The 18,524-nt window shown below is 47.4% G+C and overlaps 1 protein-coding gene across 5 annotated transcripts in view; it reads left to right on the plus strand.

Moving 5' to 3' along the window:
- Positions 1-18,524, plus strand: part of TNRC6B (trinucleotide repeat containing adaptor 6B) — a 289,241-nt gene that overhangs the window by 102,175 nt on the left and 168,542 nt on the right. For 4 of the 5 annotated variants that reach the window (XM_051834072.3, XM_051834078.3, XM_089308956.1 and 1 more), the window contains one exon: positions 14,812-14,879. The exons of the other annotated variant lie outside the window; for it this stretch is intronic. In XM_051834072.3, coding sequence (XP_051690032.1) covers positions 14,812-14,879 — 68 coding nt within the window. The remainder of the gene's footprint in view (positions 1-14,811; positions 14,880-18,524) is intronic. 5 annotated transcript variants of the gene reach the window in all.

Consider the following 18,524-nt stretch of genomic DNA (forward strand, 5'->3'; position numbering starts at 1 on the left):
AACTGGGGAGTGAACCATCGGATGGAAGATCTCTCTCTCTCTCTCTCTCTCTCTCTCTGCCTCTCCTTCTCTCTGTGTAACTATGACTTTCAAGTAAATAAATGATTCTTTTTTTTTTAAATCATAGTTAATAACTGAGGTCAGTATGGTTTACAAAGTGCCCAGGTGAGTGTTGTGCGGTAGAAATCAGGGCTGCCTAGGAGTGGGCAGGGCTGGTACAGGAGGCTTCGTGGAGAATGAGGATTTAATGTGCAACATCTTCCTTAGTTTTTCCTGGAGAGAGATGTTGTTCTTCAGGAGTTGGGAAGCACGGATCCTGATCCCTTGAGTACAGGACAGTTGTCTTGCTCTACTGGGAAGACAGAACAGTGCCGGTGCAGCGGGCCCTGAGGCACTGCTGCAGGCAGACCCTAGACGGCACGCCAGGGTTCTTTCCATTTCTCTTTATTTGTTTTCAGCCCTTCCCCTCCTCTCTCGCCCTTCTCCAGGCATTTACTGAGAGCCTCACGTTAGTCTAGAACTGGTTTTACTCTCCAGAGTGGCCGCTAGGATGCAATTCCATGTGACCTGCCTCATTCTCAGAAGTGCTGCTGGCCTGGGTGCGTCTGTCGTAGTGACTGAGGGGAGACGGAGCGGCATCCCCGGGGACTCAGAAACCCCTGCACGCAGGCTCTGCAGAACGGTGACGATTCTCTTCTCTTCCCACGGTTCTCTATATTCTCTGCAGGGCTGATTGGATTTCCCTGCTGTGCATGTGAAAGAGAGAACTGAGTAGAACTAATTCAGTTACCCAGACATCTGTCCAGTGTATCCATACTTTCAGAAGTTAAACATGAAAGTTACGCTCTGTAAAAAGTCTGACGTGGGCATTTGGTGCAGCCATTAAAATCGCCACTCGTTATGCCCGCAGCCCAGATCAGAGCGTGGGATTTTGAGTGCCCACTCTTTTTCTGGTCCAGCTTCCTGTACCCTGAGACGAGCAGGGGATGGCTCAAGTGCTGGCCCAGCTGATAAACTTTGGTAGTCACTCAGTTAATTATTTAATTCAACAGACGCTTAACTGGGAAATCGTGTTCGCTGTTGTCCAGCATATGGGCATGTAACATTTTGTAAGATGTGGCCTTTGCCTGCTCGGAACTTTCAGTTGAGAGAGGTAACCCTCCAGTTTGGGTTATGACGTTGGTGTTAAACGTGAGCCTGTGTCAAAGCAGTGAATTCCTTCTGGATGTTAGTGCCGTGATGGGGAAGATAACCCTTGATTTGGGTATTATATGGAAGGTGTCTTCCTGTTTGTTTTATTGGTTTGTTGGTGAGTGGGTGGGGATGAGAGAAGGGTGTTGCAAGCTGAGTTGGAGACACTGGGGTGCTGCCCACATGGCAGTGTCTGTCAACCAGGTACAGTTATGGGGTGGAGCCAGGATAGGACAGGGCTGGAGATGGAGAATTGGGAATCACTCAATTTAATAGTTGAGAGCTGGGCATTTGGCCTAGCAATTAAGTCACCCATGCCCCACATTGGAGTAGCTGGGTTCAGATCCTGGTCCTAGCTCCGCATTTCAGCTTCTATCCAATGCGGACATTGGACGGCAATAGTAATAGCTCGAGTAGTTGGGTATCTGCCACTCATGTGGTAGACCTGGATTGAATTTGGCTCTGCCCAACCCTGGGCCCAGCCCTGGCTATTGCAGGCATTTGGCAAAGGAACCAGCACAGGGGAGCTCTGTCTCTTTTCCTCTCAAATAAATAAATTTAAAAATTAACAGTTGGAACTATGAGATTAGATGAAATTGCTGTGGCTGAATGTGAACAGAGAGGTCCAAGGACAGAACCTGGGGAAATGCATGTTTAGACAATCCTAAAAGAAGGAAACAGAGAGATCTTTCAAGCAGCAAACCTACCTCAAATCTCTTTTTGTCAGGTTTGTAGTGAATAAGACTTTGAAGGTGTGTACCTCAAAGAATGTGCATTCTTTGTGGGGAGACAGGTGACAAGACACATGGACAAGAGTGCTAAGCTAGAGTGAACATGGAAGCTGTTTGCCAGGGCCGGCAGGACAACGTCTGTTCCAGGAGTTGGCTCTCGAGCTGATGCCCGAGTGGCAGGGAGGAAGCTCTCACAACCACACGTGAGCTTTCTGAGTCAGGAATGACCCAGAGACCCTAAGGTGGATGAAGGAGAGGAGAAGCAGCCGGAGAGTGCAGCCCAGGACAAAGCAGATTTACGCGGGGAGAGGTGGCTGGCTGCTGTGTTACACGTCATTCAGAGGGCAGGGAGAAACGGCCGCCCAGAGCGGACGTTCCGTGTGGTGAGGAAGACTGGGCTGCAAGCAGGCCTGCAGATAGGTGTATAGCCACGCTCACAGCCGCACACAGGTGGTGTGCTCCAGGCCTGACAGTGGGTGAGCAGTGGACAAGACATTTTGCTGTGTACCTAGGATGGGGTGCTACTCAGCCTTAAAAAGGAAGGGAGTTCTGGTGTACGCTACAAAACAGGTGACCCTTGAGATAGTTCACCAAGGGAAATGAGCCAGTCACAAAGATAAAAATCAAGTGATTTAACTTACGTAAGGTTCTGGAGGACCCGATTCATAGAAACAGAAGGTAGAGTGGTGATTTACCGGGACTGGTGGGAGCGAGGAATGAAGACAGCGTCACTGCTAGCAGGCATGGGAAGCGTTTATTCTGCCAGGCACCATTTGGATATTTATAACATCATTTGCAGGACATTTAAAATTATCAACTTAAAATTAGGCTGCTGTAGGTTTATTGAATTTCAGGTCCTGCCTGTGGTTGCCTTGGCAGAGACAGACCAAATGATTCCACAGCCTGTGGGCCAGATGTTCCCCACCCCTGGAAGGAGCCCAGAGTTTCAGATGTTTCGGTTGGGGAAGATGAAGTTTTGGAGATAGATGGTGGTGCTGGCCGCAGAGCGGTGTGAACAGTCTCCACAGCCCGAGCTGTACACTGCGGAGCGCCTTGTGGAGGGCGGGCCTTGGAGCAGTGGTTAAGACTTCACTTGGGATGCCTGCATCCTGTATAGAGAGCCTGGGCTCGAGTCACAGCTCTGTTCCTGACTCCAGCTCCCTGTTGGTGCACACCTGGAAGGCAGCCGGTGATGGCTCAAGGATTTGGATCCTTGCCCCAGTTAACATTAGATTTAATAGTGAAAGACTGAATGCTTTATCTTTTAGATTAAGAACAAAGAAAAAGGACGAACAATTCCCCCACTCCTGTTCAAAACTGTGTTTGTACTTGAGGTTGTAGCCGTGAGAGCAAGGCCAGAAAAAGAGGCATCCAAATTGGAAATGAGGAATTAGAGTATCTTATTAGTGGTCCACATGATTGTCTCATGTAGAAAATCCGACAGAAACTCCAGAAGTGAGCAGTGAATAAGTTGTAGTCCGCAAAGTTGGTGCACAAATAACAGCTGTGTTTCTACGTACTTGTGCTAGCAGTGAGCAGGTTTGGAGCAGGGTCTCTTCAGAGGTGGTCCAGGATAGAGCCCTTATGAAAGAGGAGAGCGTGGACCTGGAGACCGGCAGGCAGGCAAGGCGTCATGTGGGGTGAAGGCAGCTGTCTGCAAGCCAGATTCTTCACCCTCAGCCCTCAGGCCAGCCCTGCCTACACCTGGAGTACAGGTTTCGAACTTCCAGAACTGTGAGGTGATCAGTTTCCATTTTTTGAGCCTCAAGGTTTATGGTATTTACCCAACAAAAAAGAAGGTGTACATCTTAATGAGGACTTCTCAGTGGATGTCGACAGCAGCTTTATCTGTAAAAGCCAAAATCTGGAAGCAGCCCAGACATTCATCAGGTCGTGGTGTATTCGAAGCAGTGGAATACTGCTCACTGTGGAAGAGAAATGAATTAGCAGTACGTTAAGCCACGTGCTTCAAAATAATTATGCTCAGCAGTGGGAACCAGAGAGAGAGGCCATGCTATCTGATACGGACTTATGTGAGCTCTAGAAAATGCAAACTCATGACAGAAAGTGCAGCAATGGCTGCCTGACCCAGAAGAGCAAGACAGAAAAAAGGGACACAAAGGAGCCTTTTGGGTGTCAGACATGTTGTCTTTCTTGTGTTGATGTTTCTGTGTGTGTGTACATATATGTCAGTGAAAACCACATTATGTACTTTGACTACATGGAGCTTAATATACAAAGGGTCTTCAGAAAGTTAATGGAAAATGGATATTATGAAAAAACTACACATAGCATTCACATTTTTTTCACAGCAAGATAAACTTAAATGTTTTCTGTACTTATTTGAGAGGCATAGAAACAGAAAGACTTCTTCTCTTGTCTGCTGGCTCACCCCCCAAATGCTTAGCACGGGGCCAAAGCCAGGAGCCAGGAGTTCAATCCAGGCCTTCCATGTGGGTGGCAGAAGCTCAGTTACTTGAACCATCACAGCTGCCTCCCACAATCTGCATTAGTGGATAGCTGGAGTCAGGAACCAGAGTCAGGAACCCAGGCACTCCACTGAGACACAGGCATCTCAGCCACTAGGCCACACACCAGCCCAATAAAACTACCTTTTAATTCCATTTTCCAAGAACTCCCGGAAGTACTCTCATATTTATGTCAGTTACACTTCATACAACCTTTAAAATCCAAACTTTTTTCAAAAGGAAGCAGCCAACAACAAAAAATCTGTTGTCGACATTGAAAAGAGCAGTTTTAGAAGAGTAGAAAAAGTAGAGGCAAAAAATTAGGCCTGGACATGGTAGATTAAATCCAGTTCTTAATCTGTTGCCCTTTAAATTCTACTGAAAGTACTTTTAATAAAGTTTTATTTATTTGAGAGTTAGAATTATAAAGAGAAAAGAGAGAGACAGAGAGAGATCATCCATCCACTGGTTCACTCCCCAGATGGCTGCAATGGCCCAGGCTTGGCCAGGATGAAGCCAGGAGCCAGGAGTTTGGCAGGGGCCCAAGCACTTGGTCCATCTTCCCCTACTTTCCTAGACTATTAACAGGGAGCTGGATCTGAAGTGGAGCACCCAGTACTTGAACCGGCACCCATATGGGATGCTGATGTTGCAGGCGGCAGCTTCACCTGCCACGCCAGAGTGCCAGCCTCCCACTGAAAGTCTTTTTACAAATGATTTTAGCTGGAAGATGTGAATAGAAGAGAAGATGAAGCAGATAAGAGATACCCAACACAATTTTAGAAGCTAGGAAGCTTTTGTAGTAATATGAAAAGCAGCAGAGTTAGTTGAAGAAGTCAGAAGCATCAAGGCGCCAGGTACCCTGCCCCTCACATGCAAATGGAGGGCTGTCCTCCTGTTCTTGGGCAGAAAACTGAGAAAAACTGAGGGTGAACGTAAGTTTATTACCCAGAAAAAACAATGATTAAATAAAAGTTTCTATGCGGATATGAGACTGAGCCAGCTCTCTTCCCCAAGCCAGTCCCAAAACTGGAAGCTGTCTTCCGGCTGTCCGGCTGAGGATTGAGGGGTGCATTGGCAATTAAACAACACTGCAGGGAATGGATCTGCAGATGCAAGCCGTCTGAGGGTTCTCCCAGTGAAACAGAAGTCCTGCGTCCCTTCCTGACCACCCTCAAGGAAGCTGACTGCTGGATGCACAGCCCGGCTGCCCTCCTCCACACACAAAAGGAGCCTTCACTCTCTTGTGGCCTTAGTCTTCAATGTCAGTGAGTGGACAGGGATGACTGGATGCTGGATGATGTGTACCAAACTCCACGAAACTCGATTGCAAGGACCTAGCCAGTATCAGTTCAATAAGTGAGAAAAGGAACCTTACTGGGTGGTTTGCATTTGTAGAAAACTATCAGACAAAGAGAAGATCTTGTGAATTCCTAGAGAAGAAAAAGGTCACATCCAAAATATTAGGACTTGGGACGATGACTTAGAACTTCTACATGAGCAACCCTGGAGCTGGGAAACAGAGGGACCTTCACCCTGCGAAAGTTTAGAAGCAAAAACACTGACTACCTTCAGCTGCTCCGGTAAGCACGTCAGTAAAATAAGGGTTATTTGTGTGGACAAAATGAGGTCATTTCTGTCATTCAAGACCTCAAAAAACACCTTTATACATCTTTTACCAGGAAGTCTCTGGAATCTGTGCTCCACTAAACCAAGGAATGAGCCGTGAAAGAGAAGGGGTCTGGGAAACACACTTGACCCTTGGGGAGAGGCAGGAATGCAGAGATGAGGGGGGATTGGTCCTGGCAGATGTCAGAACCTGTGCTTCTGGAGAGCCAAGGACAGGTCAGAGAAACCCCTGAGGACCAGGCGCCTCCCAGGCCGAGGAAGCTGGTAGGTTAGATTACCTGAGGTGAACAGACGAAGAGGAGAACTAGTGAGAAATACTTAACAGATACTAAGGGGAAAAAATGGGGAGCGAGAAAGAATAAAATGAGGAAGCAATAATTGTTGGTTTCAGGGAAGATCAAAGATAATACAAGGAAGGAAATTTAATTATACCATTCCACATGATTCTGCTGTACCTGTTACTTGCTTTGTGATAGCACTGGAAGTGGTGAATATTGATTTAAACAAAAGTGGGGACTGAACTTTGGGAGGCTGGGGGCGGAGAGGTGCATGTTGGGGGGCAGGGGTCAGAGCAATTTAAAAAAGAAGTAACCCTGTGATAATATCATTTGGCTTTCAAAATCACGTGTCTGTGTGTGTGTGTGTGTGTGTATTACTTTGCTACAAATGTATGCATTTTATGTCAGATCAGCAGGAGAACATGGAAGTAGTGGGGTATCATTTGAAGCTTTGGGTAATAAAAGAAGGGTTAAAACAGGATATTTGGGGAATATCACAAGGCCAAAAATAATTTTTTCAAAATATGATAGTGATTGCAAAATATGTGTAAGGTTGAGGGGGATTGATTTGCTGGAAAAGAGGAAAGAATAGGAGGAAGAAGGATCCCTGGGAAGGTGAGATCCTAGCCAGACCCTGGTTGTGAACATCAGGAGTGTAGGGCTGGCTTTGGAGAGCTGTGGGAGGGGCGGGGCCATGGGCGGAGGTGCAGGTTGCTGTCCTGAGATGAACAAGGGGCTCTTAGGACAACTCTAGGAGGGACTAGGGAGCATGCCCAGTGGCAGGGACCAACTTCCACTTCTTTTAGGAGACCGGAAAAGTAAGTCGTTGAGGGCATGGGGTGGATTCAGTCCTTGAACCTGGTGGAGCACAGGAGAGGCATTGGGAAGTGCTGAGTGAGCCAGCGTCCAGCCAGGAAGCCAGTGTTCCCCCCTGGGCCAGGCAGACAAAGATTACATTGTTTCCCTCTACCAGGGGAGTGGAGGAGGGGTGTCTGGGCCGCAGGGGGCCTTGCTGATGGATGTGGAGGGCTCCTGGGAGGGTCAGAGGAGGAAATGCGGGAACATGCTTCCTAGAAAAGTGACTGTGGCCCCACTGTTGGAAGCTTGGGGGGGAGGTTCACTTGCACTACAGGTGAATAGGGCTTTGCAGGCAGAGGAGCTGCATGTGAGGGGAGCCGAGCGCAAGTGGAACCAGCTCTGTAACTTTCTCCGGCTGCTCTGTGTACTCCAGGAGCAGAAGAGAAAGAGGGGAGGGTCGGTAAGGGGGTGACGTGCAGAGAGCAGGTGCGGTGGTGGCAGCCCAGGGTGCTGAAGAGGGAGCATCTGGGAGGACTCTGAGGAGAGCCCTGGGACCAGTAGTCAGGAGGAGCACTCCTCCCCCTGGGTCAGGTGGAAGAAGGGAGCAGCAGTCCTGCTCAGTTAGATTTCAGAAATGGTCCAGGTGTGTGCAGCCTGCTGCAGGTCGGTGGTGCGGCCCTTCCCAGGTGCAGCAGGTAAAGGGGCCGCCTGGCCAGCGGGGGTCCAGAGTGTCTGCCTCCTGTGGCTTCGTGAAGTGCTCTCGCCTCCTCACAGTATACCAACAACCAGAGTTTTTTTCACCTTTTTTTGCTGATCTATAAGGTTTTACATTTCTATTTATTTATTTGAGAGGCAGAGGGATAGAGGGAGTTGCTATCTGCTGTTCACTCCCCAAGTGCCTGCAACAGATGGGGCTGGGCCAGGTCGAAGCCTGGGCCTGGGAACTCAACCTAGGCCTCCCACATGGGTGGCAGAGACCCAATTACTTGAGCCATGACTGCTGCCTCCCAGGGGAAACTAGAATCAGATGGAGATGGGAATTGAACCCAGGAACTCCAAGGTGGGTCACAGGCATCCTAACTGCTCGGCGCAGTGCCTGCCCCCATCTGTAAGTTTTTTGGGGACTGATGCTGTCTTTATCATGTCAGCATAGTGCCTAGCAATTTCTCCACAAGTAATTGTTGAATCAATGAAGAGCGATAGGAGAAAGGTAAAGATAGGCTATAATTTTTATGAATCTGAATATTAAAACTCCCAAAAACATATGAAGGAGTGGCTAAATTACCACGTTAAATATATTTGTGGGGCCAGTGCTGCGGTGCAGTGGGTTAAAGCCCTGGCCTGCAGCACTGGCATCCCATATGGATGCCAGTTCGAGTCCCAGCTGCTCCACTTCCAATCCAGTACAAGAAGGCCCAAGTCCTGGGGACCTTGCACCACATGGGAGACCTGGAGGACTCCTGGCTCCTGGCTTTAGATCGGCCCAGCTCTGGCCATTGTAGGCATTTGGAGAGTGAAGCAGTGGATAGAAGATCCCTCTCTCTCTCTCTTTGCCTCTGTAACTCCACCTTTCAAAATAAAATAAATAAGTATATTTGTACAAGAAACTTGTAGAAAAGATAAATGAGGATTCAGAGTGTTTGGAAATGGACTTGAGAAAAGCAGGGAGCAGTGATCTTCCCGCACCACTCTCATTGCCTTCCTGTGGAGAGTGCTGGAGAGTGGGAGGCAGGAGTCAGCCTGGTGAAAGAGGTCCTGTCCTCTGGGAAAAGCAGGCCGTGGCATTTAAAGGAATGTGCAGTAGTTTGAAGTATATATGAGATGGTCTGGGGGTAGTGGCCAGATCAGTGTATCTCACTGGAGGCCACATTACAAATATGCATATCTCAAGGAGCTTTGTGGAGTTCATAGAATTTTTGTATTATTCTTTAATTACATTTCCACAAACTTTTGAGAAAACAAAATGTATTAGAAAGACAGAGAGACAGAGACAAAACCAGAGAGATCTCCCATCTGTTGGTTCACTCCCCAGATTTCCGCAACAGCCAGGTCATTAGCATAAAGCCAGGACTAGAAACCCTTGCGTCCCAGCATGGGCGACCCAAGCAGCATCTGAACCACTGGGCCCACACCTGCTGCTCCGCAGACTTTGGAAGCCCCCTTGTGTATAATAGCACAGAGGCTGAGGGCACAGTGCCTGTGCCACCAGGGCTTTAGAAAATGGGTGAATGGGGCAGAGGCAGATGAAGAGATGGCTTTGGCACAAGAGCGGAGCTTCACTGCTCTGCAGAGTGAGCGTGCAGGAAGGGGTGCAGCCAGAGCTGCGCTTAGAGAGGCTCACCTGCGAGTGATTTGGAGAGTGGATTGCAGTGGGATGAGACCCAGCAGCATAAAGACCAGCGAGGAGGCTTTCGTAATAGTGAAATGTGGAGACCCTGGCAGTTAGAAGGGATACAGAATGGGATGTGAGAGCTGTGTCAGAGGCAGACGCTGCAGCACTTTGTGATCTCTTGAATATGGGGTCAAGGAGGGAAGAGAAGGGCATCTGGTACAATTACAGGTTCCCGTTTGGGACTCAGTGAGTGGTGATGCCACTCATGTAGATGATGGGATTTAAAGAGGTGAGGAGACTTGGACGTGCACATGCAGTTTGTTTTGGACCTTTCAGGCCCTCCAAGTAGAAAAACCTTGAACACAGAACATTGGGACTGGAATCAAAGGTCTGGCAGCCAACATAAAGGATGTTCCTGAAGCTGGGGTTTTCCAGTTATTCCTGTCATTGCTGCTTAAATAAACGCTGAATATGGGGACAGCTGTTGCGGCTCAGCACGTTAAACCACCACTTGGGGCACCCACATCCCATATCAGAGGCTGTGGTTCAAGTTCCAGCTACTCTGCTTCTGATCCACCTTCCTGCCTGTGTTCCCGGGAGGCAGCAGATGAGGCCAAGTACTTGGTCCCTTGCACCCATGTGGGAGAACCAGAGTTCCTGGTTCCCAGCTTTGGCCCAGAGGCCCTGGCCATTGTGGATATTTGGGTAGTGAACCAGAAGATTCCGTCTCTGTCTCTTTCTTTTTCTGCCTTTCAAATGAATAAATAAGTACGTAATTAAATCTGGTTTGAATTTCACAATGTGCACGTTGTGTGCCCTTTCGCTTCCCCTAATTTCAATTTATAATGGAAATAAAGTGTAAACCTCTCATTTTTCTGTGGTTTTTGAAACTTAGTTTCTCTGGGGCCAGCACTATGGCGCAGCGGGTTAATGCCCTGGCCTAAAGCACTGGCATCCCATGTGGGCGCCAGTTCTAGACCCGGCTGCTCCACTTCCAATCCAATCCAGCTCTCTGCTATGGCCTGGGAAAGCAGTAGAAGATGGCCCAAGTCCTTGGGCCCCTGCACCCACATGGGAGACCCGGAAGAAGCTCTTGGCTCCTGCCTTTGGATCGGTGCAGCTCCGGCCATTACTACCAGTTGGGGAATGAACCAGCAGATGGAAGACACACACACACACCCCTCCTCTCTCTGTGTAACTCTTTCAAATAAATAAATCTTTAAAAAAAAAGAAAAGAAACTTAGTTTCTCTAATATTATTCATCTTCTGTAGTATTGAAAGGGTGGTGGACTGGAAAGCCTTGGTTTGCATTTTGTTGCGCTGTTTCTTCTGTGTTACTGTTGTCTGTCTCCTGGGTTATTAGGTCTGTAAGCAATGAACTATACGTGGCTGAGTTGGGGATACTCTCATCTATTTCCCTGAATATGTAGTTTTTTTTTTTTAGTTTATTTGATTTCTTTTTTTTTAAAGATTTATTTATTTTTATTCATGTCAGAGTTAACAGAGAGGGGGAGATACACACACAGAAAGAGATTGATCTTCCATCTGCTGGTTTATTCCCCCAGATGGCCAGAACAGCTGAAGTAGGAGTCGAGAGCTTCTTCCAGGTCTCCCACATGAGTGCAGGGGCCCAAGCACATGGGCCATCTTCCTCTTCTTTCCTAGGTGCATTAGCAAGGAGCTGGATCGGAACTGGGAATCGAACCGGTGCCAGTTGGGGATGCCAGCACTGTAGGCGGTTGTTTAACACACTACACCACAATGCTGGCCCCTCTTTTTTAAAGTTTTACTTATTTATTTGAAAGGCATAGTGACACACACACACACACGGAGTGGAAAAAACAAAAGATCTTCCATATACTGGTTCACTCCTCAGATGGCTATCGCAATGGCTGGGGCTGGTCCAGCTGCAGCCAGGAGCCAGGAGCTTCTTCCGGGTCTCTCACATGGATGGCAGGGGCCTAATCACTTTGGGCCATCTTCTGATGCTTTCCCAGGAATACTAGTAGAAAACTAAATTAGAAGTGAAGCAGCCAGGACTTGAGCCTGCATTCCAATGTATCAGTATCACAAAGTGGCAGCTTAACCCATTGCACCACAATGGGGGCCCCAATGAAAGTCAGAGTTACACAGAGAAAGGAGAGGCAGAGAGAGAGAGAGAGAGAGAGAGAGAGAGAGGTCTTCCATCTGATGGTTCACTCCCCAGTTGGCTGCAACAGCCAGAGCTGTGCTGGTCCAATGCCAGGAACCAGGAGCTTCTTCTGGGTCTCCCACGCGGGTGCAGGGGCCATCTTCTACTGCTTTCCCAGGCCATAGCAGAGAGCTGAATCAAAGTGGAGCAGCTGGGTCTCGAACTGGCCTCATGTGGGATGCCAACACTTGCCAGTGCGCCACAGCGCCGGGCCTTGACTTTTTTTCAAAAGAATTATTTTATTTATTTGAAAGAGTTACAGAGAGAGGTCGAGTCAGAAAGAGAGAGGTCTTCCATTCTGCTGGTTCACACCCCAAAAGACCACAACGGCCAGAGCTGAGCCAATCCGAAGCCGGAGACAGGAGCTTCCTCTAGGTCTCCCACACTGGTTCAGGGGCCCAAGAACTTGGGCCATCCTCCATTGCTTTCCCAGGCCATGGCAGAGAGCTGGATTGGAAGAGGAGTAGCCAGGACTCGAACCCGGTGCCCATATGGGATGCCGGTGCTGCAGGCTAGGGCTTTAACCCACTGCACCACAGCACTGGCCCCTCTATCTGATTTTTAAGCATTGTACCTTTAGGGGAATTTTCGTAGGACTGGTAATCCCATTTGTAAAGGTAGCTCTGTTTCTATCAGTTATCTTCCTTTACTGATCAGTGAACAATCTGGAACAGTAAAATACTTTTTTCCCTTTGAAAATTTGTATCAACTAAGTATAGATGTTAAAATGTGCGGACACAGTAAAAGAATTGTGAGGAAATCCTTAGACCTACTGCATACACCAAGACATGGGACATAATCGCACCCCAGAAGACTCCACACGCCCCTCCTGGACCACATCCCTCCCCAAGACAACTTGCATTTTGCATTAGTCATTCTCTTTCTTTTTACTTGGACTGTTTAGTTGTGCACATATGTGGGTCGAGTGGTATGATCGGTGCACTGATGAGATCGGGGTAGGTGTCACGGCCAGCGCCTCCCGCTCTGGCGCCCTGATTGTCATCCAGGTAGTTCTGCTGATGGAGAGCACCAGAAGTTACTCCTCCCATCAGCTCTGCACCATTAGCCACCTCCCCCATCCCTCTCCCCAAGCACCCCCAGGCTCTGGTAACCCTGGTCCCCTCCCTGCTTCCTTGGCAGCCACATTCCCTCCTCTGTGTCTGGCTTGTTCCACGTAATACAGTCTTCCAGTTCCATCCATATTGCTACAAATGACAGAATTTCGTTCTTTTTAAGGGCTGTATAATATTCCATGTTACCACATATCTTTATCCACTCTTCTGCCGACCAGCACTTGTGTTGTCTCCATGTTGTGGCTGCTGTGGACAGTGCTATGGTGAGCTTGCCAGGCAGATGGCTCCTCCGTGTGCTGATTCATCTCCCTCGTCCATGTACTCAGAAGAGGGACTGCTGCATCTCGTGCTAGTTCTGTCTGTAGTCTCGTGAGGAAAACCCCACACAGGTGTCGGGACTGCTGGCAGCACTTTCTCCACATCCTTGCCAACATTCACTTTTTGTCTTTTTGGGAATAGCCATTCTACCTGAGATGAGAGGCTGTCTCTGTGGTTTTGACTTGCATTTCCCTGGTAAATAATGATGTTAAGCATCCTTTTAATATTTTTTAAAAATAATATATGTGTCTATGTGGTTAAAAATGCATATATTTCAACTTGATATTAATGAAACCATACTCTAATGTATTCTTTTGTGACTTGCATCTTTTCTTATTGCTACATTTTTTTAACTCCTCCAGTCTGAGTAACTGTAGTTCATTTTAATGCAGTGTTCTATTGTTTTAGAATAGCCCGTTCATCTATTTTACTGTCAATGGCTATTTGCTTCTGTATTTCTTCTGTTAAAGATAGTACTGTTTTGGGGGCTGGTGCCGTGGCTCACTTGGTTAATCCTCCACCTGTGGCACCAGCATCCCATATGGACGCCGGGTTCTAGTCCTGGTCGCTCCTCTTCCAGTCCAACTCTCTGTTGTGGCCCCGGAGGGCAGTGGAAGATGGCCCAAGTGCTTGGGCCCTGTACCCGTGTGGGAGACCAGGAGGAAGCACCTGGCTCCTGGCTTCAGATCGGCACAGTGCCGGCCGTAGCGGCCATTTGGAGAGTGAAGCAATGGAAGGAAGACCTTTCTCTCTGTCTCTGTCTCTCTCTCTCTCTCTCACTGTTTATAACTCTACCTGTCAAATAAATAAAAATAAATAAAATAAAAATAAAGATAGTATAACTCTACCTGTCAAATAAATAAAAATAAATAAAATAAAAATAAAGATAGTACTGTTTTTAGGACTGGCATTGTGGTACAGTGGGGTTAAACAAATACCTGCAACGCCAGCATCCCATATGAACATCAGTTGAAGTCCCAGCTGCTCTGCTTCCAATCCAGCTCCCTACTTAGGCACCTGACCCAAGTGCTTGGGCCCCTGCCACCCACATAGGAGACCAGGCTGGGGTTCCAAGCTCCTGGCTTCAGCTTGGCTCAGCCCTGGCTGTTGGAGAATGAACCAGCGCATGCAATATCTTTCTCTGTACCTCCATCTCTCTCTCTGTAACTCTGCCTTTCAATAAATAAATAAATATTTTAAAAAAGTAATACTATTGTAAGTATTTTTGAGTATGTGCAAAAGTTTCTCTAGGGTATATATCCAGAAGTGTATGGTGTTGCTAGTTTGTACCATAAATCCATGTTCAAATGTACCAGGTCTCTGCAACCTGTTTTTCAAAGTAGTTGTACCAGTTCACCTGCCTTCTAGGAGTGGGTGAGGATTTTACTCCAGAGCTTTGTCTGCACTTGGCATTGCCTGGCTTTTTAAGTTTAGCCGAGCTAATAGTTGTAAAACGTCTTTACATATGTTTAGGTACCATCTATGTGTTCTCGTCAGTGAAATTCTCTGTTACTTCTAGTAGGTTGTCTTTTGCTCGTTGGTTTATGTGTTCTAGGTGGTAATTCTGTGTCACGGTGAAAGGGAGCTGTAAATCCATAGGCTTCCTCTTCTGGGTCTGCAAATCTGGTCACCCAAGGAGTGATTTAAGCACACATGGAGTTTGAAAACCACTAGCCCGGGCTTCTGTCCTGGGCCCCACTGTGAAGTGGCCCTGGCTTCTGCACGGGACAGGTCCTGGCACTTTGGAGGGAGTCGACGCTGCGTCCCCGACTGCTGCTGACCTGTGGTGCTTGCCTTTGCAGGTGGAACAGGAGGATTTTGTAATGGAAGGGCATGGCAAGACCCCGCCTCCTGGTGAAGAAAGCAAACAGTGAGTCACAGTTCATTTAAAAAGGGTTGGATCACACAGGGTCGGAAGCACTTCGGGAAACCTGCTGAGGGCGTGTTTGCTGGGGCTGTGTACGTTGGAGGCGTGGAGATGTCGTTGTGGAGTTTACCATTTGCTCTGGTGATTTGTTAATGCATCGCTTCTATTTATAGAGTGACTAACTGGAGGGACAAGAAAGGTGGCTTTGGAGGTTTTCACACTTGGCTAAGCAAAATGTATGTCAGGCCCTAGCACAGGCTGTAAGGCTTGGGTGTTCCAAATTGAAGCAATTCAGTTTGGTTGATTTCCAAAGAACGTGTGAAGTGGTACATCCTTTTCTTAGCAATGTCTTCATGAAGTGAACAGAATTAATAGACCGTTCCCCGGCTTTCAACTGTGAATTTATTTGAATAGTGCTTCCTGAAATTCTATTCCATTTGGTTATTTACACTTCTGATCTTTGTTTAAATAACAAATTGTTTTCCTAAAGGAACAGGAATTTATAAATAATACAACTTAGCCAACATTTTGAATAATTCAGGACCCTCCCCTCTGAGTTCCTACGCGGTGGTTGGTTTGAAACCTGGTTAGCTTTTGGGGGCAGTGAGAAGACTGTTTTCTTCCCTCTGTCACAGAATTTGAAAAATGTACTGCAGAGCAGACTGGTTTTCCATTTGCCCTTTTAAAGGAGAGACGGTTGAGACCGGCTTGAATTGCTGCCATACCACTATTTTTATTCATATAGTAGTCTTCTGAATTGAATGGGTTGGTGATTCATGGAATTCACCAAAAATCTGCAGAGAGAAACGTCTCTCCCTCACTCTCTCCGTCCCTAGAAAATAGTTTAATTTTGATCTCTCTCAAGAAAATTCTGTCTCTGAAACCCCTGGGAATGAATTGTGCCGGCCGGACTGGACTGCCACGAGACAGGGTCGTGGAGGGGCTGGCTTGTCTCCTGTTTGTTGTGAATGGAAACCAGGATATTTTCACAGCTGGTTTAATTTGCTGACCAGGCAGTTTTAAAAATAGCTTACAATATAAATCCCAACTTTGCTGTGTTCTGTCAGACGCACTTGTATTCCGCATGGGGCTGACGGAATGCGTTCCTCCCTGGCATCTCGTCCCGAGGAGTGGCAGGACGGTGCTCCCGCATGGGGCTGACGGAATGCGTTCCTCCCTGGCATCTCGTCCCGAGGAGTGGCAGGACGGTGCTCCCGCATGGGGCTGACGGAATGCGTTCCTCCCTGGCATCTCGTCCCGAGGAGTGGCAGGACGGTGCTCCGGTGCTCTCCCTGGCCCCTGCCCCACCCACTCTGGTTAGAGGTCTTGCCGTGTAACAGTCTCGGTTTCTATTTGTCAAGGGTTTCTGTGCACTAGATACGTTGCTTAGACGTTTTTACTCTGTCATTTGTCTCCAGTTTAATCAGAGATCAGGGTAGGTGACTTGCCCATGGTGATGCAGCTTGAAGTGGAACTTGGGATTTGAACCCACGTCTCACTGACTTCAGAGCACATAGCATCACTCTCTCAAATCCTTCGTCAGCCTGGGGCTCCGTGTACTTGGGAGGAACCGTGGTTAGCAGAACTGCCCTTGCCTGTCGAGATCAAAGTCTCACAAATACAAGCGAGACAATGGAAGTGGTATCAAGCCTGTTTTTAGAATACAGATGAAAGTTCTGTTCCTTAGAGGGTGGCCATTTCCCAACAAACCCGCGGTGCCCTGCCCTGAATGAGCTCCCCCGAGCACAGTACTCTAAGCTCATAAAGGGCCTCGGAGCCCAGCAGGCTGAAGCAGCACGTGCAGGAGCCCGGCCGTTTCACAGGTGAATCCTGTTCGGTCTCTGCTTTCCTCGGACCTGGTTGGCCATCCTGTGCTGCAGTGGTGAGGCAGACCGGAGTCTGCACGAGGGACCCTCCCCCTGAACCTGCCCACTGTGGCTGTGAGACAGGGGAGCCAAGGTGCTGTGTTCTTTTGTTTGCAGCAACAGTGATAAAGTTGAAAACTTTTTTTTTAAATATCAGAACTGTGATTGGCAAATGATTATTACTTATTACAGTACTTTCTACACGTGATTAAATCTCGGGAGGGGCTCCAGGAACTGACTGTTGCACACCAGATCCCACAAGTGGCACGTTACTGAATGACCTGCAAAATTCCCGTTTGCTCGTCTTTTAATTATAAAAGTAATGTACATTTGCCATAAAGCACTCAGAAAAACGTGGGTACAGAACTACTTCTGTACCCTCCTTCTCTTCTCTTCTCCCTAAACTGTGTCTGTGCATTTTAAAATAACTAGCTCTTTTCCCAGCCTGCATCTCTGAGCCTTGCTTCTGTAACTTGAACCCTCTTGCAGTTGGTCTCACTGTGTCCCACATCTGCAGAGCATTCTCATGACTGGGTGGACTGCGGGCTTCCTTCTCTGATAGATATTTTGATGGCTGTCATCTCTTCATTATTACAAATAATATTTTATTTATATATTTATTCTTAGACCTTTATGGGATATTTCTGTAGAATAGAGTTTGGTTTTGGATATTTTGTTTTGTCTGTGGGTATGTGTGTTTTTTATTGAGGTAATGGCTATCAAATTGCCTTCCAAAAAAAAGCTATTCCAGTCTTAATTTTCAACAGTGTGTAGAAATATTCATTTCTCCACATTTGGCAATAATAAAATATCTCTAAATTTTGGCTACTTTCATCTTTTGTTTTCATTTGTATTTTTCTGTTTACTAAGCAATAGAATATATTTTGCTAGTTTATTTACCATTTATGTTTTACTTTGTGTGTGTATTTTAAGATGTATTTATTTGAAAGGCAGAGTGACAGAGAGAGAGGGAGAGACAGAGACATCAAGAGGTTTTCCATCTTCTGGTTCACTCCCCAAATGGCCACAATGGCCAGGACTGGGTCAGGCCAAAGCTGGGAGCCTGGAACCATATCCTGGTTCCCCTCGTGGGTGGCAGAGACTCAAGTACTTGGACGATCATCTGCAGCTTTCCCAGGTGCACTAGCTGGGAGCTAGACTGGAAGTGGAGCAACCAGGACTCGAAGAGTTGCTCTGACGTGGGATGCCAGTATCGCAAGTGGCACCTTAGCCCAGTGCACCACAGGGTCAAACCCTGGATTGTCTATTTTATAGTTTTGTAGGAGCCCTTTATAAATTTTTTAAAAGATTTATTTTATTTATTTGAAAGGCAGAGAGAGAGAGAGAGAGAAGTCTTCCATCTGCTGATTCCCTCCCCAAATGGCCACAATGGCTGGAGCTGGGCTGATCTGAAGCCAGGAGCCAGGAGCTTCTTCCAGGTCTCCCACGCAGGTGTAGGGGCCCAAGGACTTGGGCCATCTTCTACTGCTTTCCCAGGCCACAGCAGAGAGCTGGATCAGAAGTGGAGCATCCAGGAGTTGCACTGATGCCCAATGAGATGCCAGCGCTGCAGGTGGCAGTTTTACCTGCTGTGCCACAGTACTGGCCCCTCTTTATAAATTTTACATGTTAGCCTTTGTTGATATGCCTTAAGTATCTTTTTCCAGTCCTTATTTAACACTGAAATATCTTTCTTGCCAATAAAACTTTTACATTTTTACATAGTAAAAGGCAGCCTTCATGGTTTCCGTGTTTGTGCATAGAGAAGTCTGCCCTACTTTAA

Source organism: Oryctolagus cuniculus, chromosome 11 (genome assembly GCF_051225735.1).
Source record: "Oryctolagus cuniculus isolate XC-2025 breed Fujian yellow rabbit chromosome 11, ASM5122573v1, whole genome shotgun sequence".
Classification (NCBI taxonomy): Eukaryota; Metazoa; Chordata; class Mammalia; order Lagomorpha; family Leporidae; genus Oryctolagus; species Oryctolagus cuniculus.